We start from the raw sequence: 17292 nt of genomic DNA, 5'->3' as shown, positions 1-17292 counted from the left end.
GAGATAAAACAGCAGATATGCTTTATGATCGATGGTTTGTCTAGTACTAGTTGCATTAGGAAGATGATTTTTTGTACAGAACTTAGGTGTATGAAATAAGGAAATTGGTTTTGTATAACCTTATACGTTAATTTCTCTCTACGGCATACAATCTGCACTCTACTACAAAATGGCGTTCGTCATCTATTCTATCTAAATTACAATATTTGCAGAGCCTTTGTTCCAGAGGGGTACGAGTACGTATGCCTTCCTGTTTCAATATGAAGTTTGTGGCAGCTTATCCATAGTCGTGTGGCAGTATTCCTATCCCTCTTTACACATACTATGTATTCCCTCAACCGACGGTAAGAATGAGTACCTAGCTTCGGTTAGGGACATTCACTTCAACTGGACGTTACTGAGAGGAGAGTCACACCTTGAGCATGTTTGAAGAAAGTCAAAAGAATGTTTTCAAGAGGAGTCACATCTCAAGCACGTAAGAAAACCACCACGCCGATATCGGAAAGAAAAGGGGTCCTTTCCAGTGTGAGTGGTTCCAACCTTACAGTCTGGTCTTACACTGCTTAAACATAATTTGATTTCTGTATTATGTTTTGAAGCTAAGACTGACATTTATGTTCTCTTCTGACTGTTATTTTTCATTTGCAAATCAACTTTGTAACAAACACTGCCCTACCAGCGACACATTGATATGCAAATTCCACTGTTCGTTACTTTGATTGTAAGTTGATCCACAGCCTGAATGTGCTATTATTGTTATTATTATTACCATTATTATATTAAGCTATCTTGGGTTATTTGTATTGTAAATAGTTGACACATGACGTTTAGTTATTTAAGTCTGACCTTTGATTTCAATTTTGATTCAGTTGTTGTGATTTAGTGTTATTTTATGTTGGGGTCTCCCGGTCCCCCAGAAGGTATTGAAAAACGCCAGTAGGCGATGTATTTTTCCTGGATGAATAAACTGAAACTTAATAATGTACAAAACTGTCATTTCGGATGGAACGGTTATTGATTAAAATACACCCCCCTCCCCCCTTGATCCGTGGCATGTCAGTTTGGAATAGACGAGTACATTCTTTTCAAAACATACCCCCTAAGTATTTACCAAACGCTTCTGTGCATTATAAGTAGACTTTTTCTCAAGTTTCTTGACCGGGGCGTTTTCCTTTGTTCTAGCATCTTGACACGCGTAAGACGAATCACCTCGCGGTAACCTAAAACCCCCTGCGGCGGGGTCACCTGGTACACTTAGCAACGAAAAACCAACATGGCGGCGGCTGGAGGGGTCCTTGTGGCCGAACAGCGCCCGACAATTCCCGAACCCGTTCTCCTCACACAAGTCGAAGTTGAGGAAGAACCAGTTCCTGCACCCGCAGAAGAGAAAGAAGAACCTACAGTCGAAGTACCGGAGTCGGCACCCGCCCCGGAGCCGCCGAAAACAACCGAAGAAGAGCGAACGGCCGCCGAAGTGATCAGCCGAGAAGTCACGAAAACGCTCGACTTCGGTCTGAGCCAGCAGCGTTCCGTGGCCTCGCAAGCGGTGATTTCGAGGCCGATTCTGTCCAGAAGGGCGAAAAGAGTACAAGAAGTTGTCGGGTATAAACCACCCGTGGAGGACCCGCTAGAGACCGCTATTCTCTACGTTCAAGAGAAAGGCATCCTGTACATATTCCAGGTAAATGTTGTGACTGAACGAAACTCTTGTTTGAAATAATTAGGTCAAGTAAGGTAGACAAGTTAGGTAGACAATCAATAAACAGTGTAGTCTGAAGCAACGTTATTCTAATGACTTTGGTGCAATAGTAATAGCATATAATTGCATACCTTGATTCAAATTTCAGAAAACTTCAATATACACAATAGAAAAGCATATAGATACGGAACAATGCTATAGATTCAGGATTTGACGATAATTAATCATTTTGTGTGTTTTATGGTACAGAACACCACACTTCTGTCTCAATGAGAAAAAAGCAACGACAACGATTGCGCGTAGCTATAGTATTGTAAAAGGGATAATGTTCGCGGTGGTGTTGTCTTGGCGTTTTTCACTGCGAAACCCTAGCCTTGCGAACATGTCCCACTTTTACTGTAAAACAGTGCGTTGAAGTTTAAATAGGGAACGTAAAAAAAAAACACGCGAACAAAAATTCCATTTTTCTCTACCGCGAAAATGCATCCCCGCAAACAAATAAAGCACTTTTACAGTATTTGATAAGTATTGAGTTGCTAGTCTGGGGCTAAGCTAATATTGAATAATTGTCTCCAGTGCAAACAAAGAATCAGAAGCCGAGTCAACGAGAATGTTGTGTAAATATCAACCGCAGGGCACTTAATATATAATAGCCCTATATAATATTATAATTTGTCAACCTACTTACATGGTGTTTGTGTTGTATTTGTCGCTGCAAAGACTCGATTTTACGTATAGGGGGATACTTGTTCGCAAGTCTGTAGTAGTTTGACATTTTCGGCTTAGGTATAGACATTGTAAGACCTTTTTTTATCCAAACCCACCTTAACTAGCTATGGCCACAAAATCTACCCTAGACAACGAAATAACAATACAGAAATCATATATTTCATATAATACACACACAGGTGTAAACACTCTTACTCTCTTCAAACATGCAAAGTCTTGTACTGAACATGATTATATATGTAGATTGAAGTATTCTACTTGGCATATACCGTGTACAGAACATAGCGCCGAGAGCTTGTTTGCCCAGACGTCCATAGTACAAACTTTAACAAAGGCGTGTTTATAGCCAAATGGTGTAGGGTGGCACTCTGGACCCGGCAACAAACAATACCCGGTACGGTTCAGTTAACCTCAGTCCGTAGTTTGGGTTACTAAGGCCCCCTTTCCACTAGACGGCGATCGCGCTGCGCTCTCACTGCGACCCAGATAGGATATGTGTAACCTTCGCTTTCATATTTTGAGAAACAAAACACTCATACAAAACGTAAAAGTGTGTCTGAGAAGACAACAAAACACACAAAGTGTAAAAAGATTCGTTTCTTTTCGATACAATTCGTTGAGCAACATGTCAAATTTTAGGTCGCAGAGAGAGCGCGGCGAGAGCGCCGTCCTAGTGGAAAGGGGGTGTAAGCTACACAGCTTTGTTCTGTGCGCCTATATAGCTAACGGGATTTCACAAAAATGGATTACCATTAAACTAGTCAGCGTTGGCGGTGCGACCTCGATGTGACCTATCTAAATCGGATTTGCATACGGTAACCTATGACTTTGTAATTTTGATGTCATACAAAACGTATAAGTTTGACTGAAAATACATAAATACACTGAGCCTAGAAAGATTCCCCGTGTTAACAGACAAAAATAATACTACATCCCTCCTAACATCATAGAACCCACACATTATAGAAAAGGTGGGATCCTTCTTCTTCCACTGTCTAAGGAAAAGAACCCAACAAGTTACAGTTCGTTTAGAGCTAGCTTTTAGACTAGAGTAGACATATCACTATAAATGCAGAAATGTTCGCGGGGGATTAATGTTCGCGGTTTTCGCGGTGACCATGGCCACTTCTCCGCGAACTTAAAACCACCGCGAACATTTTTCTATTATTGTATTAGACTGCAGTCTATGGTGTTGCCGCGAACTTAAATCCACAGCGAAAAGTCATTTTTCCCGCTACCGCGAAATTAAAATATATACTGTTCTACACTATTTGTTTTTCCCCTTTCATGTTACCTGCAATAAGCCCTCGGGCAGGAATTTGCAATAAATATTATCATTTATCTGTATGAAAACAGAGTCACCGCTATTATACACCTTATTGAAATCTGTTGAATAGATATTAATTATTCATATTCCCGATATGCATCAAAATGTGACATCTGTCGTGGTTATAATGCGTAGGAAACGGAGCATTTGATTGATTAATTCCAATTCAATTCAATTCAAATAACGAGAAATTATTCTTAGTCAGTAAGCTCAATCAAAAGATTGTAAAAGAAACGCTAGTGGTCGCGTATTCTTCAATGATCTATATTACATGTACATACGGCGCACTTATAAACATGATTTGCTTGAAAATATCAACATATTTTCCATAAAATACCGTAAAAGGGCAAATGTTCGCGCTGGTTTTATGTTCAAGTCTATTGCAGTGACATCTTTACCTCAAACTACAGTTAGCATTTCCTTTTTTACAAGACGTTAACAGTCAGACCTGCATGACAGTTTCAATCGGGAGCTTCAAACCACCGCGAACACTCCAATTTTCCGCGAAATTGAATCCTTGCAAACATTTGCCATTTAACAGTATAAAATTTCTTACGAATTATAATCACTAGAGAACCATCTGTTGTGAAAGAGATATACAAAATGTGCGGTAAAAGTGTCAGATTTTCCTTTGATTGAATGCCTTTTCCGTTGTGTTTTTATCCACACAGACACTACTGGAGCGACTCGTCTTCCAGAAGCCACCCAACCCGCTGCAGTTCTTGCGGAAAGAGATAGTGGCGCTGCAGGAAGAGCTTCAGGAGTACGAGAAGCAGAGGCTGAAAAGAGTTGCTGCTATGAAGAAATGATATGGACTCGAATGGAACAAAACACGCCATCATCCGTTTTTAGATATACATGAGATACACTGTTTCTTATAGTTTAACTAGAAACTTTTTCGCGTATTTTTCTGAATAAGTACATGCTGCTATAGTGTATGGAAAAATGATAAAAATGTGAATTTGAAATTGAACGTTTTAGCTTACATGTACTTGAAAATAAAACCTATATGTATACAGATTGAAAACAATATCGACTTGGTATAGATGTGTATAGTGTGTATGTAAATGATGGGATATTGAATGCCCGTTGCTGCTTTCCTTGGGCATGTATGTATGATATTTATACTAGGAACCTGATACTGAAGTGACAATAAAAAAACAACAAAAAAGCTTAATTTGATCAAGGACCTTGATTTGATATGGTTTATTACCAGAAAACATATACAGCTAGGGCTACGCAACTAGCCAATCACCCTGGTAACTGAATAATATACAGCACATAGTGTTAGGCCACAGCAAGTAAATTTTATGGATGACATCCTCTGCAGACTACAAAAATAGTGCGATAGGGCGAAAAAAAACAAGATGGCTACATTTTCAAAAATAGGCACCATAAAGTTGTGAGGACTGTTGTAAAAAGAATTAAGGGACAAAACATGGTATCAGAGCCAACAAGGCATTCATTCCTGTATTTAAGACACGTACTGGTGTGGAAAAAGTGACACTAGTGTGGTAGACTGGCATCGCCAATATCAAAGTTGGTAACCACACTTATAGCTTCCATATTGGTGTCACTTTTACAACTATCCAATATGTTTCATTTCTACAACTACAGTCCTGGGTACCTTGCAAGTGTCACTTCTACAAGTACAATTATTAGGCTATAACCCAATATATTCGCTTATGCTGGTACTTTATTGTCATGTTGACCATCCCTGCAGAAGAAAAAAAAATCTTGTTTTTTTTCTGAAATCAGGCGAAAATTAACGCGCGTGCTGATGTCACCCATACAATTTACTTGCTTTGGCCTTATATAGTAATACTAGATATATATGAAGACGTTTACAATGACAAGACTTCTATAATCATAAAGTCATATGTAGGCTGTATGGAGACGGTCTGGGTAGGCGAACAAACGAAATATATGCGATGAAAACCAACGTTAAATCATCATCTTCATCATTTATCATCCTCTATATCATCCAGCGTTAAAAGGCTATCTAAAAGTTAAAAGTTTCCATAAATGTTTTAAATATCAAATATTGTATGAATACACGCATTCTCACTCTAAAGGTTAGACCTCTTGATACTTCACTAGTCACGATTCTTCAAACCCTTTATGAGTTAATGCTCGTAATTTGTGCAAATAGAGGTTTCGCAGTTTGACCGTTATTTTGTTCAAACTCCTCCTGGTTGTCGGAACTGGTACTGCAGAACTAGCTCAGAGCGGGCACCCCATCAATTCACAAGTTTCAGAAACAATAAGGTACAAGTTAGGTCCGGACCTGGACCTGATCCTCTGGACCTGAACCGTAACTGTGCCAGAATTTTCTGCGCCGGTACCCATAAACCCTATCTGGTCCTATCTGATACTGATTTTATGTAGCATATCCCTTCTTGCAAGTTGCTCACCCTAATTCTAAAAGTGCTGTAAAATAGTAAAAATGGTACGGATGCATTTTGTTTCCAACTCCATATCTGCTTGGAGATCAGCCGGAGAAAAAACTCCCGTTAGACAAGATAATTTCCGGTATATTACGGAGTTATTTGCGCTCAAATTTGAAATATTCTAGGACTAAGAAATCTCAGATTTACTACCACTTTTTGACACTTGTGTGCCATTATTTCACATTTTAAATACAAGGTAAAGCCTACAAACATTCTGCTCTAGGCGCGCTGTAACCTGTTGACCTCCCGAATTAGACCCTCCTGTTTGTAACCAACCGCCAGGAGGTCCCCCGGGGTGGGATAATCAGTGTGGCACATGGCAGACAAAGAGCAAAGATAAAGATCTTCTTCTTTGGAAACACCCATATATCTAATCATTGTAAAATAGCATATAATCATGACCTTAGTAGGGTTTCAACAAGCTGAGGTCATATTCCCTTCAAAACTGCAAGAAACCTTGTACAGAAAACTAATCTACTGTACTCAAATGAAACTGTCAAATGGCCCCCCACTGGGCAGTCAGGCTGATAGGGAACACAGAGGCAGTGACCAGCCGACTGTCCATCTGTTTGTTAGAAGATCACAATTTTTATACATCGTGCTTATGTGGTGCAATGATGTCGCAGCATCTCCCCTGAATATTGGTATGCAATGCTTTAGGGTTGATTGAACTAACAATGTAAAGAAAAAGTAGGAAAAGCTACTTTTTCTGTTTTGTTCAAATATTCCGTAGTAGACCTTTAACCCAGACTTTGTTGGAGAAAGATTTATCATAGTGCTATATAGGTTAGGTGCGGTGTGCAAAACTCTTTCCAAGAAGCCTGTCTTCTCCGGTCTTCTCATTGGCTTGGAAAAAGCTTTGCACACCGCACCTAACCTTACTGTGACCAAAACATAAGACGTGTTTGTGTGTCCTTTATCAATTTGAGCTCATTTGACAGAACTGTTGAAGACAAAGTTGTAGTGCGGACCGACGTCTTAGCGGGTACCACAGATAAGTGAAAACCATGTTTGGAGCTTCGGTGAAGTTTGTTCTCAGCGTAGCGGTGTGGTTGTCGTCATGGACTTTAAACTGCTCTGCTCAAACCGGTATGTTTCCACTTTGTTTCAAGTAAGTAGGTCATACAGATCGGATACGCCTGTGAGTGTTCCCGGTCCCATAATGACTTTAGCATCCCCTAACGTACGTTTACGGGCAACTACTTCAGTCTATTGTACTGGTGCTGTAGTAGGCTTTATGCCAGGCTGGTTCAACGGTCCACATAGCGGTAAAAGAGAAGGGACATCCACCGGTGTGAAATGGAGAAAATCCTTCTGTCTGGAGTTGGTGATGTCTGGTGTACCTCCATACCGTGTCAGCTGCACTGTGATTGACCTTATTCACCCGGACGGGAGACCTGGTGCATCCCCGTCTGTAATGCATCGTGTGACTGCAATACTACTACTACTACTAAATAGCGATAACAGATATGTACACTATAATAATTAATAATTAATACGGTCAGATGTTGAAAAGTCTCAGTAAAAGTTTCTTCTTACGGTCAGTTCGACTCAATGACCCGAGACAGCTGTGTTGCATTACCACTTGCTCGCTCCATTTACGCCTAGGCGCCTGTCAGTATCATCGTCGTTAGTTTTGTCTGTTAGTTTTCAGCTGGGTGCTCCTGAGTATGGCAGCCTCTGAAAACGAACTAGGATGATACTCAGGCTACATGTATCACGCTATGTCTCTGTGACACACCAGCCGGGGTTGAGTTTATTGAGTTTAATAAACTCAACTCAACCAGCCGGGGTCTGAATACCAAGTGCACATTGAATATCTCTCTGTCTCTCTCTATCTCTCTGTCTGTCTGTGTCTCTCTCTCTCTATCATAACAAAACATTTCTCATTTTGTTTTTCACATCTTTCTCTTTGCCTTTGAGATTTATTGACCATTGGCATTCTATAACTTTCTATTTACGGCATATTAGTTCTCATGTTATGGGTGCTCTACACCGCCTTGTTTGCTGACAGCAATGCCCTACATACACCCATGCCATGCTTTTTATCTTATCTGGGTCAAGGAGTATCACTTACACTTCAGTCCCATGTTTGTGTGTTGCTTAAGGTCCAAAAGTCCCAAACACAAAGAAGAAAACATTTACTTTCGACAAGATGTATAACAGTAACCAAGATGGTATAGTGGTGTGCATATTTCGACCGGAAGGTAAAATCGCAAGGGAACGCGAGCAATCCTTTTATCGCTGTGTTTCTTATCACTGTAAAAATACTCCCTGCTAGACCGCAGTTTTAAGGTGGTATCTCACTGCACTTGCGGCACCAGTGCGGCACTGCAGGGTTCGTTCACTGCGGCACTGTTGTGGTATTTTCGATTTAAAATAATTTAGAGATTGCGTAATACGTAAAAGTATTACTTAGAAGACAACAAGATACACAAAACGTATGAAAATTCGTTCTTTATCTATGAAATTTTTTGAGTATCTTTCGAACCCCGCAGTGCGGCATCGGTGCCCCAAATGCAGTGAGATAGCGGCGGTCTAGCAGGGAGTATTTTTACAGTGATAAGAAACACAGCGATAAAAGGATTGCTCGCGTTCCCTTGCGATTTTACCTTCAGGTCGAAATATGCACACCACTATACCATCTTGGTTACTGTAATACAGTACAAGAAACAGTCATGCCTTCAAATACCAGAGTTACCAACCTAGGATTGATGTGTTCAAAAATTCGTACTTTCCCAGAACTATCGTAGAGTGGAACTTGTTATCACCAAGTACAGTAGGGGCATCTTCTCTTGGTAGTTTTAAAGAACGCTTGCAGATAGATGTGCAAAAGTTAGGGGTAACCAGTCGTTCGGTGTAATATAACCAGCTGCTGCCGCGCCGCGTGCCTGCAAAGCTGGTGTGTTACGCCGAACGGCGGTTATACCGGCTATATAGATACAGATACAGATACCACCTTTACACTGACCATGATAAGTGTCACTCTCTGTCTCCGTCCTTCTTCGTCCGGCTCATCCAGTTGTGTGTGTGGCAGTCTCTGAAGTTATCATGGACATTTCGTGAACTGACAATTATTTGCCGATTTTTTTTTTTTTGGGGGGGGGGGGGGTCACACTCTAGGACCCGTACATTTTCAACATAGGCTAATGTTCTCTATGCTGGAAAAGCGAGTTTGGTCGCATCAAGACTCCCTTTCCTAACACAGAAAACCTTAGCATATATTGAAAATCTTAATGCTCCCCTAAGAATAAACGCCACCGATCCAGAAGTCGACGAAGGAAGCTAGATATTTTCAATGCCATTGTTTTCATCCCCAAAGTTCTAGACAGAGACGGGGGGTGACACAGATTGACTGGCACTTACAACTCGTGTTTTTTGGAATCACGTCCCGAAAGTAGCAGTTGAATGGTCCATTCTCAGTCTCAATTTATCGTTAGTCTAGGTTAGATAAAGTTTAGTGTTTTTTCGTGGTAAATTTATTACTATTATTATCACGCATTCCCATCTAGAAGAGGAAAAGCAGCCGGAATACTGGAACAACCTGGCCTGGCAGGACATACAGGATGTTCTCCAACTCCAACCCAGGACGGGCGTGGCCAAGAACCTGGTGCTGTTTCTAGGCGACGGGATGGGCGTGTCCACTGTGACGGCGGGGAGGATCCTGAAGGGCCAGCTGGCGGGAAGGACGGGTGAGGAGGAGCTTCTGGAGATGGACAAACTGCCGTATTCAGCTCTAGTCAAGGTTTGCTTATATTTGTCAATATGCATCAAGCTGCTATCGTGCCCAAACCTACACCGTGTCTTCTTTATGTCACAATCTATATGGCACTAAAAACAAGACCAAAGCACAAGACCATAGCCATAATCTACATATTTTCTTCATTAATTATGCAAACTAGATTCTAATGTCCATAATTTACACAACAATATGTGCATCTTTGTCTAAGATAACAGCATACTTGATATTATGGAAATCCGTTGTTCCTTTCATCAGTAATTCTCCTCGGAAGATTTTTATAAAAGAGCCCCTGCAGTTCCAGAGCAAGATGTTAGGGGATTCAAACTTTCCCAATTTTCTTCCTTACATCACAAGCTATCAAATATCAAGACCACAGCACGTCCGGGTCAAAAAATACAAAAACAAAAAGATACAAAAAACGTCCTGCTGCAGTACCAAGGTCACATACCAGGGGGCGAAAATCAACTTTGACCTTCGTCTTCCCAGTCCCTATCAACAAAAATTACAATCCATCCATCCAGAGGTACCGGTACTAAAGTTATGTTGACCACAAAGATACGTATAACTGACATCAAAATGTTACGACCTTCAACGTCAAATGCGACCGCGTCGTAACTTTTCAAATCCGTCGTTATTTCAGACGTACAACGTTGACCGTCAGACGGGGGACTCAGCAGGTACGGCCACGGCCTATCTCAGTGGTGTGAAGGCGAACTACGGGACTGTGGGAGTGGACGCGACGGTGGCTCGTGGCGACTGTGCCGCGAGTTTCACAGCAAAAACTACGTCAATCCTCGAACACGCGCACGCTGCAGGTAACGTAGTAGCCTCCTCCACAGACTTCTTCAGCAACGGCGTTTATTTTTTGGGGTATACGTAGCGCTGACGGTGGTGATTTTCAACTTGGGCTAAGGTTCTCTTTCCTATGAAAGAGTAGCCTAGATGACAGACCTTTTCTAGGGCCTATACATCCAAATTACGCGGCTCTAGGGCCAACTTGGCCCTAAGGAAAGTCTACAGCAGCCCCTCTTGCGTTAGACCATGATAAAGACGATATATATTCCTGAGATCGGGCTGGGATTTTGTATCCAGGCTAGGGGAAGGCTGCTTTGGGTTCGGCCAAACCCCATTTCCCAGCATAGAAAAGCTTAGCTAGTGTTAAAAATTGCGATTCAGCGCTCCCTCAAACACAATAGCCACCACTATAGAAGTCTCCAAAGGAGGCCACTAACGTAGCGCTTCTCACAATGTCGCTTCTCACATTGAATGAATTCGGATTGAGTATGATTCCTTAGAGTCATGTCTTTCTCAAAATAAGTTTTTACTCAAGACAGATACGCATTTAAAACTATTAACAGTAAGTGCTCGTTGGTTAATATACGGCCTATAAATATTTGTAAACAACAAATATATATTAATTGTGTGTTTTGAATTTTCCCCTGACAGGTAAGTCCGTTGGCATCGTTGCTACGGCACGTGTCACTCATGCCACACCTGCGGGGACATATGCCTATGCTGCAAACAGGTGAGATATATTTTTATGTTTTCTACGATAGGAAAAAAACATACTGTAAATGCAGAAATGTTCGCGGTGGATTAATGTTCGCGGTTTTCGCGGTGACCTGTTCACCGCGAACTTAAAACCACCGCGAATATTTTTCTATCATGGTATTAGATTACAGTCTATGGTGCTACCGCGAACTTAAAACCACCGCGAAATTAAAAGTCCTATTTCCCGCTACCGCTATATTTTTGCTATGTGTGTTCTTTTTCCTTCTTCTTCTTTTTCTTCCGCCTGTAGCCAACCAGAGCTTAGGTTCCACAGTAGCTGTTATTGTTAACACGAACATTTTAACTGGCGCACAATAGGTCGAGCATAATTGTACAGTATCATCATGTAATGACGTGGTTAAAAGCAGGTCTCGCGGAATCACGCGTGGTTTGGCAAACATCGCGTTATTCCGCGAGGCTTCAATAGTTTACTACACCATGGTGTCCTAGATAAAGACATAGATAACAGTGACCAGACAAATTCTGCAATTACTAATAAGATAAGAAAAATGTTTCACCTTTTCATATTTGGCAGGGCGTGGGAACATGACGGTAAGATGCCGAGCGAAGCAAAAGCCCTTGGGTGCACCGATATCGCCCAACAACTTGTGGAAGACAACCCGTTTATAAAAGTAAGTAAATATAGAAACCGTATTGTTAATGGCGATAGCAGTAGTAAAAGGTGGGTACTAGTATCATTCCTGAATCTGAAACCATTGCAGCTCCTGTACCTGCAGTTTTGTAGACTGTCGCCTAGCGGCGTTTTAGAGCTACGGTGTGGGAGGGGGAGGAGTTTAGCGAAACGTTTGATGAATATCTCTACTTCGGATAATACTGTTTATTGCTGCCCGTCATATTGATCAGCACGTTGGAATCAGACGACACCCAATACACATAATAGTTAAAAATACGCACACGTCACCATATTATACGGTTAACAAGATCAGGCAAAATATGTTGGTCTCTAAATTCATACGCCGTAGTGTATTCTGAAATACCTTTCAATGTTAACATTGCCCAGGTCATACTTGGCGGTGGGAGGGGCTATTTCACCAGTACGGACCAGTCGGATCCAGAATATCCGGACCAAACGGGTTTCCGGACGGACGGCCGTGATCTGATCCAGGAGTGGCAGGACGGGAAACAAGGTGCCGCCGCGCGGTACGTCTGGAGGAAGGCGGAGTTCGACCAGGTCGATCCGGCAGAAACCGACTTTCTCATGGGTAAATTTGAGATCAGTGCTGACTGTACGTTCAATTTTCTCCACAAGAAAGCCATAAGGGTCTTCTTTATAACCACAATGTACCAAAAACTCAAGTTCCGTTGTTCAACTCAAGTTCTGTAAAAGAATCCTCACATTTGACTATCACATTCGCTATATAGCATGTTAGGTATTTTGTATGGGGCCAGCGTGCATACGTTTTTGTTTTCGTAAGAAACTTTGCATATCTTTATTAAATTTAAATTTAAACTCCAGTTAAATCATCCCCTATCATTTTAGGCCTTTTCGAGCCAGACCACATGCAGTACTCCCTGGACAATGAGGACGACCCGGCAGGTGAACCAACCATCGCCGAGATGACAACCAAGGCCATACAGATACTTTCCAAAAATCCAAACGGCTTCTTCCTATTGGTGGAGGGTAAGGCTCTTGTGAAATGACATGTAAAGCTCCCATTCCACTAGACGGCGATCGCGCTGCGATCTCGCTGCGACCTTAATTGAATCTGTGTGACCCTTGACTTCCTAATTGGAATTCCATGCAAAATGTGAAACAGTGTCGCAGAGCGGTCGCAACGAGGTTGCGGCTCCAGTTCAAGTGGGGGGGGGGGGGGCTTATAATTAGATAAACGACGCTGTTGACATAAGTTGTATAGCTTTAGTTCAAGTCGCCTTGTCCCTGTTTATGTTTGTTGCATTCAATAACAGATATTTTTCATCACAAGTAGGGAATTTCATATTTTTTCATACCCGTTTTACTAAATGTTTTAGTCACATGCCATGACACATTTGAACATAGATGAGATTTTTCCGAAAATAATTTCATTAGGTTGGTAGATCATAGGATATAGGAGTTTTCTTTTACATAACAAGTTTTGGCATTGTGTTCTCGCCGCAAAAGCGGCACTTACATTGGCTACATATAGCGGCGAGAAGCAGAACTCCAGTTAGAAGCTCTGAGGAACATGTCTGACAGGCACGAACTGGATGTGTAAAAGAAAACTCCTATATCGATGGATGAGATCTTATTTGAAAATGTGCATTTTTATCACGAGTATGCCACATTATTTTTTCCTACTGTTTACAAAGGTTCCAAGATTGACCTTGGCCACCATTTCGGCTTGGCAGCGCATGCGCTTAATGACCTCGTAGCCTTCAATGACGCCATCGCCGTGGGGAAGAACATGCTTGACCTGGATGAAACCCTGATCACTGTGACGGCAGACCACTCCCATATGTTTGGTTTCGGGGGGTACGCGCCCAGAGGAACACCTATTTTGGGTAAACTATGTTTTTTACGTTTGCCTTTACGGAAGGGAAACATATTGTTTTCCCTCCCTTTCTTCCTCTTCTTCCATTCCAAACTAATAAGGCCATTGGCTGACGTCAGAAGCATAGGTAAGCAGCAACGGGTCGTAGGTTCCAGATAACTTGTGTCACCCCACCTCTCTGTTCAACGTTGGGCGTCGCGAACGAATGTACGCAACCTTTATTTCTGGTTCAGGAAGGACCCCTAGCAGAATGTCTTTGAAACACATCGGCGACCTTTGCTCTATCTGAACAACCACTCTTGTAACCAGATAGACAAACAGGACAAGAATGATTACCACTAATCTTAGAGGAACTATATGTACACCTGCTCACCAATCAACTGTTAATTGATCCTTTGTTGTCCAGGTATTGTGCCCAAAAGTGATGACAATATCGTCCTGGATGGGATGCCTTTTACCAACATCCTGTACGGAAACGGTCCGGGAGGGAGTCTGGGAGGAAGACAGAACCTCACGGGGGTCGACACAGGTGATATAGCACTACAGAAAAATTCTTTTCATTGTTTGATTTTTAATTGGAGGGCACAACAGGTGCATTAAGCGCCTTTATACATTGCATGTACAAGTAAAAACTTTGTGTATGTGCGTATATTCAATCCAGCCTATCAAAATGATTATTGTCCGTTAAATCTACTATGCAAGTTGAACCGTATTTGGCAACAAAAACTAGACTTACCAAGATTTAATGACTGACTCTTTGTCAAGGAATGAGTAATCCACTGTGTCTGTGACGTAACGTAACGTTATATAGATAAAGCACGTGACTCTTCAATCAGTAGGTCATAAATTGCAAAAAGACTATATCGCCCTGTCTGAAAAAGATTTGAAAAATCAAAAAGTTGGATATTTTTTATAGTTGGGATTTACAGTTCAAGTTGATCCAGAAGGACCAACTGTCAATTAAAAAAATCCATTTCCTTGTCATCCTAGCGGACAAAAATTACCGCCAGCAGGCGGCCGTCCCTATGAAGTATGAGAGTCATGGCGGGGAGGACGTGTCAGTGTTCGCTGACGGGCCGATGGCGCACCTGTTCCGGGGACTGCACGAGCAGGTGTACGTGGCACACGTCATGAAGTACGCCGCCTGTATAGGAGAGTACACGGTTGGTTCATTTCCTCTCACATATGCAAACATTCTAAAAACTACTTCAATTTCCATTATCTTGTGCCAGGTTAGAGATTAAATGTCCTGGGTTTTGGTCGTTCGCTAGCAGCGAAAAAGAGCCTCTTGCATGGTATATCGAAGTTTTACTTGTAATTTCAATACGTTAGAGGTTGTTGCCATTTTTTTCATTATATAGTACTCAACATAGAATGAATAACCTTGGTGCATTTTCTGTAGGTTCCTTAATTAGGAACGCGTCCATAAGACACCTGTTTAACAATAACATAGCGTGCCATGTTATGAAATTACTCATGAATGAGACATTTTACACCTTTCAGGAGAAGTGCCGAACCTCCCGCAACCAGACCTCAGCTGGAGACCAGCACACCTGGAGCGGGTTCACTGTCTTCATCACCCTGCTTCTACTCAAAACTATTATCAACTGAGAGGATAAGTGAGGGTTCGTCTGGTAATACTATGTTACTACGCCCAATTCATGACTTGTTTGGAAAATACTTCTAACTTGTTTCAGAAAATAAGTTCATCACGTTGGTAGATAATAGAACATAAGAGTTTTCTTTTACAAAACCATTTTTTCTCACCTGCTGACGTTTCGAAGTAGTCTGGATAAGGAAGTCCACCCCAGTGATGAACCGGGACGACTCGAGGAGGGTACAAACCCAGCCACGTCTGGGATAGTGTTCTCCCCCCGAAAGCGCCACCTACATTGGCTATATATATATATATAGCAACGAGAATAGCAGAACTCCAGTTAGAAGCTTTGAGGAAGATGTCTACTTGATCAGAAATCGGAACGTCACCAGATGAGAAAAAAAAAATAGGTTGTGTAAAAGAAAATTCTTATGTCCTACCCAGTTTCTTGTTCCAAACTACATATAAAAGTTGTGTCTCAGAGATTTTATCATATATTGTTTTAAAATAAAGTTCCTTTGAGATACTTGTATATACTAAGTAAACCCAAGCGATGGCTCTGCAACTTGCCAACCACCTTTATCAGGGCGTTATGGTAATTTTCCGCTAGGTGTCGTTGCTGCAAGTATGCAGTTTCATGCGTGACACAACACTTACAGATATGTGATAGTTGTCCATAGGATTTTATATAGTCCTATTCTTTGTAGTCGTGCTAGATATGTATTTCTTTAAAACTTTTGTTTCTTAGCAATATGTGCATAGACATTACGAGGCGTAGTTTTAGGAAACATAGTTAAGTGCTGTGGTATAATCGGTCTTCTTATTATGCAAAGTGTCGAAATGTGGATTCTGATACAAACAAATAATGATTTACCGACAGAAATTTTCTTCTTGTTCTTTTGCCAAACGTTTGTACCCTGAGATTGACTAGTTATTATATATACGTTAATTTATAAAGAAAGAAAAAACCTAACATTATACAAGTGCTAGTGTTCACTTTATTTCTTGTTTGAAGTGTTGTAACATATATACAGATGTCCATGACTTTATACTTGTTATGGGCATTTTGTTTTATTCTGTAGTCAAACACACCGTATGTGTTGTATCCTTATCCTATTATAACATGTGTCATGCTAAAAAAACTACCTCTGTCATTGCATGAGAATGATTTATTATAAACACTTTCCAAATAGCAGTGGCATGTTCTTTGTTTGTTTTGATTCTGCTTTTATGTTGGTAATGACTATATGCAAATAACCCTACATTCAAATGGAGTGCGTGCATATTGCTTGGTAGTCAAATGTAACCGTACATTTGGTCGGAGATTAGCCCTAGCACAAACTCCGCTTCGTTAACTATCCTTAACCTTTCCAGGTAGCCTACATTTCGCAATCTCTTACCCCAGGGGGCTTATTACAGCCTAGCCTGGTTACCAAACCCCAGCCCGATCTCAAGTATCTATCGTGCAGGGGTCTGGCCGAATGGGATAGGAACTCTTCTCAATTTTGCACCTTATAGTGGGCAAAAAACCCCACCAATAGAACAACACAGGATCAGCAGGAGGTAATTACACCCCTGCCATGATTGGTTAAAGACCCCCAACTGTACTTTTTGAATCCATAACGTAGCTGATTCCCTACTGTGATAGCCTGCTGACCAACTGTGGTGTGTTGTAGCTGGCTACCTGGGGTGTGAGTGGTCATCA

At 41.5% G+C, this 17292-nt stretch overlaps 2 protein-coding genes across 2 annotated transcripts; both read left to right on the top strand.

The window, feature by feature from the left end:
• Positions 1 to 1242: 1242 nt before the first annotated feature.
• LOC118430644 lies at positions 1243 to 4932 on the top strand. Its single transcript, XM_035841628.1, has 2 exons — positions 1243 to 1681; positions 4427 to 4932. The coding sequence occupies exons 1-2, from the start codon at positions 1274 to 1276 to the stop codon at positions 4562 to 4564; spliced, it is 546 nt and encodes a 181-aa protein (XP_035697521.1). The 5' UTR covers positions 1243 to 1273; the 3' UTR covers positions 4565 to 4932.
• Positions 4933 to 7078: 2146 nt separating this feature from the next.
• LOC118430446 (alkaline phosphatase, tissue-nonspecific isozyme-like) lies at positions 7079 to 16782 on the top strand. The gene is made up of 11 exons (XM_035841319.1): positions 7079 to 7294; positions 9718 to 9950; positions 10588 to 10762; positions 11394 to 11472; positions 12034 to 12130; positions 12520 to 12721; positions 13000 to 13140; positions 13809 to 14000; positions 14397 to 14519; positions 14981 to 15153; positions 15494 to 16782. Exons 1-11 carry the CDS (start codon positions 7213 to 7215, stop codon positions 15599 to 15601), a joined length of 1605 nt encoding a protein of 534 aa, XP_035697212.1. The 5' UTR covers positions 7079 to 7212; the 3' UTR covers positions 15602 to 16782.
• The last annotated feature ends 510 nt before the right edge of the window (positions 16783 to 17292 follow it).

The sequence above is a fragment of the Branchiostoma floridae genome, chromosome 14, assembly GCF_000003815.2.
Source record: "Branchiostoma floridae strain S238N-H82 chromosome 14, Bfl_VNyyK, whole genome shotgun sequence".
NCBI classification, from domain to species: Eukaryota; Metazoa; Chordata; class Leptocardii; order Amphioxiformes; family Branchiostomatidae; genus Branchiostoma; species Branchiostoma floridae.
The sequence above is the reverse complement of the archived record's forward strand: the minus strand, read 5'-3'. Positions and strand labels throughout refer to the sequence as shown.